Below are 13,741 nucleotides of genomic sequence, written 5' to 3'. Positions count from 1 at the left end.
TTGGCGGAGAGCCTTCCTTCCAGCTCAGTCCTGCCCTCCTCCTGCTCCTGCTCCCTCTTCAGCCCCTCTCCCTTCTCTCTGTTTCTCCCTGTCCATCCTCCTCCTCTCTTGCCTTCTCAGGGACTCCTCTCTCCCTCCCCTCTGTGTGTCTGGGAAACGCAGTCACTGTTTTTCTATCTCTGGTTTTTCTTTGCTTTCTTTCCTTTCTGTCACCACTGCCTCCCCTGCTACCTTCTCCCCCACCTTCTCAGGGCCGGTGGCCCTGGAATTGCTGCTGGACCCCCTGGACCATTGCCCCTGTGCTCCTCCACATCCCCGTCTCTGAGGCTGGTATGAAGTCCTAGCTGGGAGTAAGGCCGTCAGCAGAGAAAACTGGGGAAATCTGAATGAAATCTGTAATCTCCTGAATTCCCTTGCACCAGTATTACTTCTTAGTGTTGATACATGCACTGTGTTAACATTAGGGGAAGCTGAGTGACCGGTGTATGAGAACTCTCTTTGCAGCTCTCCTGTAAGTCTATGATTATTTCACCATTAAAGAAGAAGAAAAATGTTTTTTAAAAAAGAAAGAGAAAATAGACCTACTTGCTCTGTCTTCAGCAAGTCCTGGGTCTTCTCTTCCTGGCTGTTGCTTCTGTCACCATTTTTACCCAAGTGCCCACCCAGCCTGCTGCCTGTCAGAATCTTCCCCGCCCTTCAGCTCAGCACAGCCACCTGCTGTCCCATGAAGCCATTGCTGGTCCACTACACTGAGCAGCTTCCTCTCTCCTCTAAAGTCACAGCCTCACACCTACTCATCTTTTCCAATGTTGTACTCTTTACACCAGTTCAACAGCTCTTTCTGTATCTAAATCTCTATACTCCTCACGGATTGGGTTCCTCAAGGGCTGAAACTGTCTTATTCTTCTTCCCCTCTCCATAGCACTTAACTTAAATGCTTTATAAGGACAGACACCTTCAAACATCTGCAGAATAAATGAATCTTGGGCTTAACCAGTGATTGTGGATGCTAGCAGAGATTCATTTTTTCATTTCCTCATTATTTGTTGAGGTTCTACTCTGTGCTAGGCCTCAATATTATAGTTTTCAAAACACAATCAAAGTTCCTTTTCTGGAAAGCTTGTTGAAGTCTAGTGAAGTATGTGGATGCTGCTGCTGCTGCTAAGTCACTTCAGTCATGTCCAACTTTGTGTGACCCCCTGACGGAAGCCCACCAGTCTCCCCCGTCCCTGGGATTCTCCAGGCAAGAACATGGGAGTGGGTTGCCATTTCCTTCTCCAATGTGTGAAAGTGAAAAGTGAAAGTGAAGTCGCTCAGTCGTGTCCGACCCTTAGTGACGCCATGGACTGCAGCCTACCAGGCTCCTCCATCCATGGGATTTTCTAGGCAATAGTACTGGATGTGGATAATTAATGGAATAATCACACAGATTAGTGATTCTATAATGTTCTATGTGATAGCGCATGTTTTAAAAGTAGATGCTTTTCATATGTGAAACGAATCACCAGTCCAGGTTTGATGCATGATACAGGATGCTCGGGGCTGGTGCACTGGGATGACCCAGAGGGATGGGATGGGGAGGGAGGTGGGAGGGGAGTTCAAGATGGGGAACACATGTACATCTGGGGCGGATTCATGTAAATGTATGGCAAAACCAATACAATATTGTAAAGTAATTAGCCTCCAATTAAAATAAATAAATTAAAAAATAAATTCAATGTGAATATACTGAAAAAAAAAAGTAGATGCTGCTGGGAGATGTATTATAGTGTCAAAATAAACTTCTTTAAGAAAACAACAGCTGGGCTAAGATCTGAAAGAAAAGCAGGAGTTAGCTTGAAAAAGGAGAGTAGACCCCTGGCAGAAGGAAAAGCCTGTGCAAAGGCCCTATGCCAGGAGAGGGCGTGCGTGGACTGAGGCAGGCCACATGGTTGGAATCAGAGAGTGATGGAGTGAGAGAGGCAAGCTCATGGGGCATGACAGGGCTTGACTTTATCTTAAGGGCATAGGGAAACCAGCCAAGGAATCCAGGTATGGAAGTAGGACAATCTAAGGGATAAGAAAGGTAGGCGGGGGTGGGGTGGGGGGGAGGGGTCATTGCTGGATTTATTACTTTATTTTTAAGTGTTCATGCTGATAAGAATTTCTTCTCGACTGAAGGAAGACTGAGCATCTCTGCCCTTTGGGGCATTTTGCCAGACCTGGTGTCAGGGAACTGTTGACAGTAAACACAGCAGGGATTTGGGAGAAGTAGAGAACCTATTAACTTAGGTGAGAGAAGTCTTTCCTCTTCCAAAAAGGGAGGGGCCAAGTGGGTCCAGGCAGAGAGACAGCTTGGGAAAAGCATCCTCCTTCCAGGAAGACTAATCCACTCCCTGAGGTCAAAGGTGCCAAACAGATGTCACAGGGCAAAACGGCACTTGTGTCCCCCACCTGCTGTCTGCCTCAGGGGCCCCAGGCCATCACTTTTCATGACTCCCTTTTGCCTTAAGGATCATGAAGGAAGCTGCTGCTAGCTCTCCCCACCCCCCAACCCCCCACAAGCCTTTTTCCAATCTTGCCAGACTTCTGTCCTTCAAGGACAAGAGTCAGTGGTTGGAGCTGGAGAATGGGAAGTTGGGTTGGAGGGCAAGAATGTCAGCGTTCTCTGCAATAGCACTGTTGTTCATGGTCCGGAGGGACACACGGCCTTGGAGCTGTGCCTGCAGCCATGGGAACTGGCTCTCATTCTTCTGGGAGCCAGGCAGGCAGCATAAATGCAGGAAGCAGGCGGGAGTGAGGGCACTGTGAGGAGAGAGGACAGGCCTGCCCTAAACAGGGCGCTGCTGTTGGCTCGGGCTGTTGTGGCCCTGCGGGATGTGCAATTGGCGTGGCTAGATCTTCTAGTTACAGAAGTCTGGAACATTTTGTGAGCTTTGCTCATTTTTAAATGTTGGCAACAACTTGAAAATTACTGTTTAAAGCTTGTGCAGGCCAAGCAGAACACTGTTGTGGACTATATCTGGTTCACTGCTGCAAGTTGTTGACCTCTAGATTTCTCTGAACCATCCTAGATGGCCTTGGGTTGAGGAGAGATCTTTGTGAGATTGTTGCCTCCTCTGAAGCGGATCTCTAACACCACCACTCCATGGGCAGGCTTGAGATCAGTTTGAAACTAGAGTTAAGAGACTCAGCCTGTGGCTTGTGATTCTGGGGAAGGGTCATGTTGGGAACACTTGCAGGGTTGAAATAGTCCCAACTTGACAACGGGGAACCTGCTTAGCTTCCCTAGGCCCCAAGGAAAAAAAACGGACATATTCTTATTCTTCCATAGAGATAGACTTTGATGAAGTGCAGTTCTCAAACATAGCACACATCCAAATCCTCTGGGTGTCTTGTTAAAATACAGATTTCTGATTCAGTAGGTCTAAAGTGGAGCCTGAGAACTTGACGTACTAGCAGGTTCATAGGCGACACTCATGATGCCGATCTTCGGATCACATTTTGAGAAGCACTGCTGTAGAGAATGAAATTCACTCAGGTTTCTGAGGTCCTTACCTGTGAGAGGATGAAGGACAAAGAATCCCATATGGTTCCCACTGGTGATATTGAAGGTCAGTTTCCCTTTAGAGCTGGAGTCCAGGTCCCAGGCATCCAACTGAAGCACAGAGGTGTGCAGGGGCGCATCCTCCCGGACGGTGGGGTAGAACACAGGTCTGGACATCTGGGGTGGGTTGTCATTGACATCCAAAACCTCGATGTAGACTTCAGTTACAGACGAGAGGGGGATGGAACCCCTGTCTACTGCCAGGACCGTCAGCCAGTAACAGGATGCAAATTCTCGGTCCAGGGGTGCCAGAGTCTGAATCATTCCTGGGGAGAAGTGATCACCAAACCCAAAGTATTTCAGAGCTCAAAGTAGCTTTAGAGATCACTTTACCTAACAGTCCTGAAACCATACCATGGAAAGGATATTAACAAGTGTTTCAGGAGAAAAGGGAACTGTGGCCTATACGGCATGGGAGCTGCTGAGTTAAACACAGGGGAGCTCGTATCCTTATTGAAGAACCTCTCAGAGCCTTTCTCTTCTAAGGCAAATCCATAACTCAGGCATATGGGCACACGCAGGGTTTCCAGAAAGCCGTAGTAGTTGACCCACTTTCTCCTGACTACTTCAACCCAAGTCCAATTTATTTATTTCACATTGTCTGGGTGGGATTTCCATACTTTGGTCCTTGCAGTGGTTCCTTCAAGCTTCAAGTCATTATAGATCCTAACTCAAGGGTGAGGGATTTGATGAATAAATTGCTGTTCCCCTCTCCATCGTCTTCACGATTTTAGAGACTTAGCTTCATTCACTAGTTCACTCATTCTACAAATTACTTATTGTGGGCCAATACTGTTCTAGAGGTCAAGGGTCTAAGAGTGAGCACAAGAGGCTTGTGCCCTAAGTTCTCATGGGGCATACTCAACTCTGAAGACCTAGGTGAGAGGGCAAGACCCGGTTCTCAGCCATAGCATCTCAGAGCTGAAGGAACCTTCCTCCTTTGACAGACGGGGAAACTGAGGCCCATAGAAAGAGCATGACTTGACCAAGATCATGCAGCAAGTAAGCAGAAGAGCTGAGTCTAGAACTGACTCTCAATCTAATTCTCTTTCATCACCCTCCCCTTTATCCTGCAGAGAAATCATCCATCAGGTTGTAAACTTCTCAAGGTGAATAACCTACTTTTATTCACCTGGGATCTTCTCTAAGTTACCTATCTCAGGGCCTCACAAGTAGAGGGTGCCCAGTGTTTGCTGAATTGCACTTATTTTCTATGGAGCTTCAAAGGAATAAATACATTGATGCCACCTTTTTGGAGGACAACTTGGAAAGATATATTAACATTGAAAGTGTGTATTATCCTTTGACCCAAGAACTACATTTTTAAGAGATTTTTCCTATAGAGACTCATGCATACAAGTAAAAGCATATGAACAAATGCAGCCATTAAAAAAGAGTGAGGAAATTCCCAGGTGGTCCAGTGGTTAGGGCTCTGTAGTTTCACTGCCAAGCACACGAGTTTAGTCCCTAGTCAGGGGACTGAGATCCAAAAAGTCATGTGGCGTGGCCAAAATAATTTAAAAAATAAAAAATGAAAATAAAATAAGAGGGGCAGGAAGGAGTGGCCCTATTTATTGCTCCTTTTAGCTTACAGCCTGACTTCTCTCAAAAGAGCCCCTGATTTTCCTTAGCCCCATCCTCTCCCAGCACCTGGCCCTCCCGTCCCTCCCAATGCCCAGTACCTGTGTCTTGGTTGATGCTAAAGGCAGCAAGGCTGGTGCCAGCGCGCAGGAAGTACTGGAGCTCCCCGTCCAAGCCAGTGTCGTCATCGTGGGCGGCCACTACGATCACTGAGGCTCCTGAGGGGCTGTTCTCCTGCACCTGGCCCTGGTGCACAAAGGAGGCAAAGTGGGGAGGGTGGAGATTCTCATTTACATCCAGGACGATCACCTCCACGTGGCAGAGGGTCCTGCGGGCCAGGGGCTTCCCACTGTCACTGGCCCATAGGCTCAGGTTATATCCAGCCCTCCTCTCAAAGTCCAACTCTTTCTCCAGACTGAGTGCCCCCGTCATCGGGTTCACATGGAAGGTCCCATGGGCGTCATCCAACAGGACATACTGTACTTCTCCCGCAGGGCCCAGGTCAGGATCAGAGGCATCCAGAAATGTTAGAATAGTCGCTGGGGGTAGATCCTCTGGGACCTTAAGCCTGCGGTGTTCTGTGATGCACTGAGGGGAGTTGTCATTGACATCTTCCAATGTGATTATCAGGTCAGTGACAGAGAAAAGCTGGTGGCCCTTCCTGGGCTGGTCCCTGGCCTCCACCTTGAGTATATACCGAGGTTCTGATTCCCGATCCAAGTGTCCTGTGACAACCATTTCTCCGGTGAGAGGATGGAGGGAGAACTTCTCTGTGGGGCTTAACAGCATGTATAGAACCCTCCCATTATCCTCTGAGTCAACATCTTTTGCTTTCAGCTCTGCAACAGTGGTTCCAACTTCTGTGTCTTCTGAGATTGTTATCTGGTACCCACCAGGAGGAAACCTGGGCGCGTTGTCATTCCAGTCTTCCACATTCACTGTCAGCAGCTTCCAGGAGGACTTCTGGGGAGTGCCCAGGTCAAATACTGTTACGTTGAGGACGTAGAAACTGGTGGCTTCATAGTCTAAGGGGGCAGCTACAGTCAGCAGCCCTGTTTCTAGCTCAATGTCAAAGCAACCCTCTTCATTGCCATCTGCAATCACATAGACCAGTTTTCCATTAAAGCCAGCATCAGGGTCAGTGGCTGCCAGATGGGCTAGAGGTGTGTTGAGTGGAGCACTCTCAAGGATGTCAATGGACTGTGGAAAGTGGTCCTCAAACTGAGGGGTATGATGATTGATCTGATATGCACTTAAGGAAGTGAAATCCTCATCATTGGACTCCTGATTCTGAAGCCCAATAGAGTGCAAGATGGTCTTTGTGAAATGTGTCAGTACCCCTGTCTTCTCACACTTTACAGGGACCTCAAAATGAGGGTCCTTCACTACAGTAACATTCAAAGTCATGGGTGAGGCATAATTTTTCCCATCCGAAGCTGTAATTTTCAGGGAATAGTTGATGGGCTGACCGGTAGTACGATTCCTAAAAGAGCGTTTGAGGGATATCACGCCAGAGAAATGATTTAGATCAAAATACTCGAGTTCATTGCCTGATACAAACTCGTATTTTAGGTTCAGAAGCTCATCCACATCTATAGCTGACACAGTCATTACTGATTTTCCTACTGGCCAGTCTTCGTGGATAGACCCAGTGCAATTAACTTCCTCAAACATAGGCTTGTTGTCATTCAGATTCTTGAGCCTAAGAGAAACAGATACTTCTTTTTCCTGGCGAAATGGGGATCCCCAATCTGATGCCCGTACCCGGAAAGTATAAATTCTATTCATGAGCTCATAGTCCATGGGTTTGGAGGTGGAGATGATCCCCAGATAAGGGTCAATAGAAAAGGGGACAGCATTTGGATGAGTGATGGAGTAGGTGATATATCCATTCTCTCCATGATCCTGGTCTGTGGCAGTAACAGTCAGAACACTGGTGCCTGGAGGGATGTTCTCATCAAAAGTGCCATCGTAGGAGGACCTGTTGAACACTGGGGCATGATTGTTACAGTCCATAATGTCAATGACCACAGTGGTGGAGGCCAGGCCCGGTGAGGTTCTGATGTGTAGCTGGTACTGGGCTTGGTCATGGAAGTCTATGAGCTTTGTGGTGGTGATCAGCCCCGTGCGGGCATTCAGTTTAAATGCTGCACTCTCTGAGGATGGCTTTAGAACATACTTCAGGTTGGGGAAGGCTGGGGTCACTTTCACCATCACCACACGGCTGCCAATGGGAGAAAACTCACTAAGCTGCACTCTGTACGTGGTCTTCTCAAATTTGAGGGCAGTCAGTTTGGAAGCGGGTAGGTGAAAGCCCCTGATCTGGGAGTAAACAGAAGGTCTGCTCCCAGCTCTGGCCTGCAGGCTGAGGTTGAATCCATGAGGGTGGTCCATCCAGTTGATGTCTTTGACGGAAACCACGCTGAACTCACTGCTCCGGGCATAAGACTTGATGGCTTTGAAGTTCTTTCCAGGGTCACCACCAACAATTTCCAGTGAGTCCACATCCACCCCTGAGCTGTTTGCATCTACCGTGACAGTGGCGTAGGTGGCATCCTCGCGGTGGTCTGCTGAAGCCAAGACCACTGAGGAAATGGCTGGGAGCTTCCTGAGGGCAGGCTCTACATGGATGACGAGTGCAGCCAAGTTGCCAAATCCGTTGCCCTCTGAGATCTTCCGCATACGGTCCACAGCCAGTACCTGGAGTTCATGCTTCCCTCGCGAGGTGACATTGAGCTTCCCAGCCAAGGTGACCACCCCGCTGGTGGGGTGGATGGCGAACATCTCCGACCTTGTGTTAAAGGCATAATAGAACTTGGCGTTCTGGCCCAGGTCTGCATCGGTGGCGCTCACCTTGCAGATGGGGCTCTTGAGGGGCATGTCCTCAGAGATGGTGACTCGGTATGAAGGTGGGGAGAAGAGGGGCTTCAGGTCATTCTGGTCCAGGATGCGGACCACCACGCGGGCCAGCGCTTCTAACTCCAGGGTCTTCTCCGTGGCTTGGATGATGAGGGTGTAGCTGTCTCGCACCTCTCTGTTCAGAAGGGCCGTGTTGCTGCTCTTCGTCCTTATTCTCAGAAAGCAGAAGTTGCCCACCACATACTCCTCTGTTTTAAACACATTGGCCACATCTCCAGAGATAATCCGGTACCTCACTGCCCATTGGGGGTCTATGAGGTAGATGCCCATTTTCTCAGAGCTTTCCACATAGGTCTTGGGAGCAGAGTTTTCATAGATGGTCGCATTATATAGAGGGTGTGTGAAGTGCCAGGCTGAGGAGATGAGGGGGTTCTCACAAGTTGTACAGTGGAGCAAGAGAATGGCAAACCCCAACGAGGCAATAATCATGATGGAAAACCTCCCGAAACCCTGGGCAGGAAAAGAACGTGTATGAGTTATGAAAGAAATGGTTCCTACTGCTGTGGCTCTTAACTGGGGTGGTTTTGCCCCTCAGAGGACATTTGGCAATGTCTGAAGGTATTTTTTTCCTTCCCAGGTGGCGCTCATGGTAAAGAATCCACCTGCCAATGCAAGAAACTTAAGAGATGCAGGTTTGACCCCTGGATAGTGAAGATCCCCTGGAGAAGGGCAAGGCAACCCACTCCTATTCTTGCCTGGAGAATCCCATGGACAGAAGAGCCTGGTGGGCTACAGTCTATAGGGTCGCAAAGACTCGGACACAACTGAAGCAATGTAGCACACACGAAGGTATTTTTGGCTATTCCAGCTTGTGCAGGAGGTGCTGTTGGCATTTAGTAGATAGAGGATGAGGATGCTGCCAAACAGCCTATGGTGCACGGGACAGACACCCACAGCAAGTCAGTAGTGCTGAGATTGCAAAACCTTGTGTTTGAAGAATAACAGACTAAGTGCTTCCTCAAGGGCATCCCGCAGATACAGCACAGTTCTTAACTGCTTCCCTCCCTTTTCCAAACCTTCAGTGGTTCCCTGTGCATGCATGCTAAGTTGCTTCAGCCACGTCCAACTCTTTGGGACCCCATGGACTGCAGCTCACCAGTCTCCTCTGTCCATGGGATTCTCCAGACAAGAATACTGGAGTGGGTTGCCATTTCCTCCTCCAGGGGATCTTCCCAACCCAGGGATCAAATGTGCATCTCTTATGTCTCCTGCATTGGCAAGTGGGTCCTTTACCACTAATACCACCTGGGAAATCTTCCTCAGTGATGCTGAAATCATTCTGAACAGGTACCCAAGCTTCGCAGTCTGGCACTAAATACTTCCCACAAGACCCTTCTGTCAGGGCTGAACTCTAGTTGAACTCAGCTGCATCTGAACATGTAGGGGCTGCGAAAAAGCAAAGGGACCAGGATTGCAGGCCTGGCATCAGGCTCCTGGGCCATCAGGCCTGGCTCCACTATTTACTAGCTGGGTGACTTTCTGGGCAGGTTGTTTCACCTCTATGAGCCTCGATCCCCTCTTCTGTAGAGTAGGAATAAGGATAATATCTAACTCATTTGATTGTTTGAAAATTAAGTGAAATAACAAAGGTAAATGAGCTAACAGAGTGCCTGGCACATAGTAAGTTTTAACATAAGTGAAGTGAAATGAAAGTCACTCAGTCATGTCTGACTCTTGCGACCCCAAGGACTGTAGCCCGCCAGGGTCCTCTGTCCATGGGATTTCCCAGGGAAGAATATTAGAGTGGGTTGCCATTTCCTTCTCCAGGGAATCTTCCCAATCCAGGGATTGAACCCAGGTCTCCTGCATTTTAGGCAGATTCTTTACCATCTGAGCCACCAGGGAAGACCGTAAGTTTTAACATAATGTTAGCTATTATTAGTCATAAGAATCTAAGTTTCATAAATGGAAGGGGCCTGCCCATGGCCTGACAGCTAAATAGAAACAAAGCACAAATTAATCCTGGTGAGACATCCCTTGTGGTCCAGTGGTTAAGTATTTGCCTTGCAATGCAGGGTACATGGGTTCAAATTCCTGCTCAGGAAAATAAGATCCCACATGTTGCAGGGCAACTAAGCCCAATGCCAAAACTACTGAGCCCACACATCACAGCTAGAGAGCCCAAGTATTGTAACCAAAGATCCTGCATGATGCAGCTAAGACCTGATACTGCCAAATAAGTAAATGAATATTTCATGGGAAAAAGTCCCTGGCTTTGCTACATCTCCTCCACCATAAGTCCCTTTGGACGGGGCCTGATTCTGAGTTGTCATGTAATTCTGAAGAGAGAAAAACCTTCCCTTCCTCCTCTGAAATGGCAGAGCTGAAGTGGTCCTGAGAGATAGTGGAGCTCGACCCGCTTCTCATGCAGAGATGGAAAAAAGAGAACCCAGGTAGGGGAGGGATCTTGCCCCAAGTCACACAGTGGGCGGCCAGGTAAGAAGCAGCCCCTGACAATTGTTGAAGTAACCAAGAATGAGTGCTTCACCTCTAAGAGCCACTGTTCCCCATCCTCTCCCTTAGGGCTTCCTCAATGGCTCATCCCTGAACTCCATCCTGGGTCAAAATATGAGACTTATCAGGGCCAAGGATGGGGAGGGTGATGGGGGTGGACTGAGTTTGGTTGCCAAACCTAGTCTTTTAGAAGCACTTGTGAGGTTATGTGCACCAGGCTGCTGCCTGGCCTGACCATGGGAGTCTTGACTCGGGAGTTCACGGCTATCAGCCAGATGTGTCAAGCATTCCTGGAGGAAACAGGCAAGACTTGTTTTTCCAGTTGCCTTGGTCTTCAAAGGCAAGGAAGAGTTAAACATCCAGGGCAAGGGGTAAAAAAGAGAGGCTTAGATCCTTGTCTCTCTAGAGTCAAGTCTCTCTAGAGACCCAAAGGCAGGTTCTTTAAGACCTTATGGGTTGTATCCCAACATGGGGAGAGTGAAGGCAGAAATGGGAAAGTCAGCCTAACTTGGGATCTGAAAGCCTGTGGAAGAAAAGAATTTGATTATGCCTCTCCTCCTTCCAGGTTCCCTCCCACCATTCCTCACTTGACATCCTGTTGGTGGCGCCCTAAGCCCAGCACCTCAGAAGAGAAGAGCCAGGATGGAGGCAGACTCTACACCTGGGGTCCTAAAGCTGGTGACAGAAAAAGATGTTGTCTATTCCCCACCCTTCCCACCCCTTGCTGTCACCCCTTGCTTGCCACTGCAGCCCACAAGGGTCCTGGCCACAGGGAAAAACCACACTTGCCCATCCCTGACACAATTCCTTGCAAGCAGGAAGGGGATGCCCCCCCCCCAATCATTCAGACCCTACTCCTTCCCCCAGGAAGGCATTGCTTTTGAATTTGAAGCTGGAGGAGGGAAATGAGCGCTTACCTGGTCCCTGGTCCACACTCAATTCGGTGGCCCAGTCTGTCCAGGATGCAGGCAGCCTCCTAGCTCCACCCGCCCTGCTGTGGGGAACACTTCCTGTTCACCAGGTCAGCTCCCGTGGAGGGCAGGTCCCAACAAGACACTCCGCTCAGCAGTTGCAGGGGTGCCTTGCAGAGCTAGAGTCCTTAAAGTGAGCTGCAGAGAAGGGAACAGGGATGGGGTCTCGCCGGGGCAGGGGGTAGTGGTGGTGGTGGTGGTCAAAGGGAATGATGTCAAAGGGAATGAACCCTTGGGTGGGGGTTTGGTGCCCATGGCTGTGTTCAAGCTTTAGAACCCACAGACCTGGCGAGTGGTTTGCTGGGGGAAGGGCCTGTGTCTGAGACTTGTTTCTGGCACTCTGCCCAGGCAAGTGAACAGGCTTGCAGGGGGCAGGGACATGTTCAGCTCCCTGGGCTACTCTCCCCACCCACAGCACCTAGGACCACTATTTTGAAACATCTTGTGAAAGCATGAATCAATTCTTATCACTTCCATGCTTAAAATTTTCCAGCAGCTTTCTGTAGCATTTAGATGAAATCTGAACTTGTATCATGGCCTGGAAGGCTCCCCACTAGCTAGGCCCTGCCTGTATCTCAGATGATACCTCCCAGCACCTCTCTTATTGTTCACCAAGCTACAGCAACAAGAGTCTTCTTTCTCTTCTGCAAGGACACCAAATTTGCACTTGGTGTTTTCCTCTAAGATTCACCAATAGCTAGCTCCTTCTTGTTATCAATTTCTCAGCTCTAATATCACCTTCTGGAGAAGGAAATGGCAACCCACTCCACTATTCTTGCCTGGAGGATCCCATGGACAGAGGAGCCTGGCGGGTTATAGCCCACGGGGTCACAAAGAGTCTGACACAACTGAGCGACTGAACGCAGTGTCACCTTCTAACCCCCAGGTTGATGTAGCCTGCTATCTAACACCCTTTTTTTTTATCACTTCACCCTCATTTTCTCCATGGCACTTGTCACCTCCCAATATTGTTCTTATTTATTTGTTTACTGTCTCCTGGTCTCCATGAAGACAGGTGATTTGTGTATCTTATTCATGCATGAACTCCCAGTGCTTTGATCAGTTCCTGGTACATAAGCAAGCTCAATAAATGCTAGTTGAAAAAAATGGAAGGATCTGAACTTAGGAAAACCTAAGACAGAGGGAAAACTGAGAGAACCTTTAGTGAGCACCCCTTCCTTTTTGAAGCTGTAAAATAAAGTCCCTCAAAGAGAAAGGGGCTTGCCCAAGGTCACAGGGTAAGAACCAGAGCCAGGTTCTTTCCTCCTAGTCACATTGCGAGAAAGAGAAACTGTGCTCACTTGTAAATCCAACTGTTTGGGTTCTAATCCAACTCTACCACTTGCTGACTGGATAACCTTGGGGAAGTTAACCTCTTTGAACCTCCGTTTCCTCATCTGTAAGATGGGGCTATTAAGAACAATGCTTTCCTGAGTTTTTATGAAGATGAAACAGGATTATGTATGTTAATGCGCTTAGTATGATGCCTGGCCCATAGAAAAGCACTCAATAAATATTAGTTACTGTTGTTTCAAAGCCAAGGCAGAATCAAAGACTGAGATTGGGCTGAGGGTGGGGTCCACTGAATCCCCTAGAGAAGGCCCAGTCTGCTCCCCAGCGGAGCAGGAAGCTGCTGGTCCCTGGTCGAGTCTAAGCTTGCTAGCCCAGCCATAGGCTGTGCTGGGAAGCTGCGAGCAGGCGCTTGTCCGGGGTGGGGCCTCAAGCTTTTGGCTCCCCAGACTCAGAGAGAGATCTGCATGTGGCTGAAGGTGCACATTTGTAAGAAAGCACATACACACACGCTTAGGAGGCAATTTTGAATAACTGTGTGGGTTCACTCTTTGTGTGTGCCTGCTTGACAGAATGAATGGAATGGGAGTAAATAAACTGGTAGCCATGGGGCTTGTGTGTGTACAGCTGCGAGCAAGTGCAGGTGTGGGGCTTCATGAATGGACTCTTTTAGGATATATGTGTGAATCAAACTCTGTGTAACTCCCAATCCCATTTCATGCAGAAAGTGGTTCACAGCACACAGCTTCTGTGACTTTGGGCAAGTGACTTTCATTCTCCAATCCTTAGTTTCCTGACTTCATAATATCATTTTGAGAATGAAAGGAATTCAAGTACATAATTACTATGGTATATGACACAATTTTCAACAAATATTACCAAGTACTATTACTTTTTAGCAACCGGCTCAGATTATTGATTGTTGAGTTTGTAGGTAATG

General features: G+C 48.5%; 1 protein-coding gene across 1 annotated transcript in view; it reads right to left on the bottom strand.

Annotated features, from left to right (window-relative positions):
• Positions 1 to 13,741, bottom strand: part of FAT2 (FAT atypical cadherin 2) — an 84,245-nt gene that overhangs the window by 53,261 nt on the left and 17,243 nt on the right. Inside the window, exons 2-3 of the mRNA XM_088838550.1 lie at positions 5,269 to 8,536; positions 3,538 to 3,852 (exon numbers count right to left, since the gene is read on the bottom strand). Coding sequence (XP_088694676.1) covers positions 3,538 to 3,852; positions 5,269 to 8,515 — 3,562 coding nt within the window. The 5' untranslated portion in view covers positions 8,516 to 8,536. The remainder of the gene's footprint in view (positions 1 to 3,537; positions 3,853 to 5,268; positions 8,537 to 13,741) is intronic.

Source organism: Moschus berezovskii, chromosome 8, assembly GCF_049115385.1.
Source record: "Moschus berezovskii isolate FMDL1 chromosome 8, NW_MosBer_1.0, whole genome shotgun sequence".
NCBI classification, from domain to species: domain Eukaryota; kingdom Metazoa; phylum Chordata; class Mammalia; order Artiodactyla; family Moschidae; genus Moschus; species Moschus berezovskii.
This window is presented reverse-complemented; position numbering and strand designations above follow the sequence as displayed.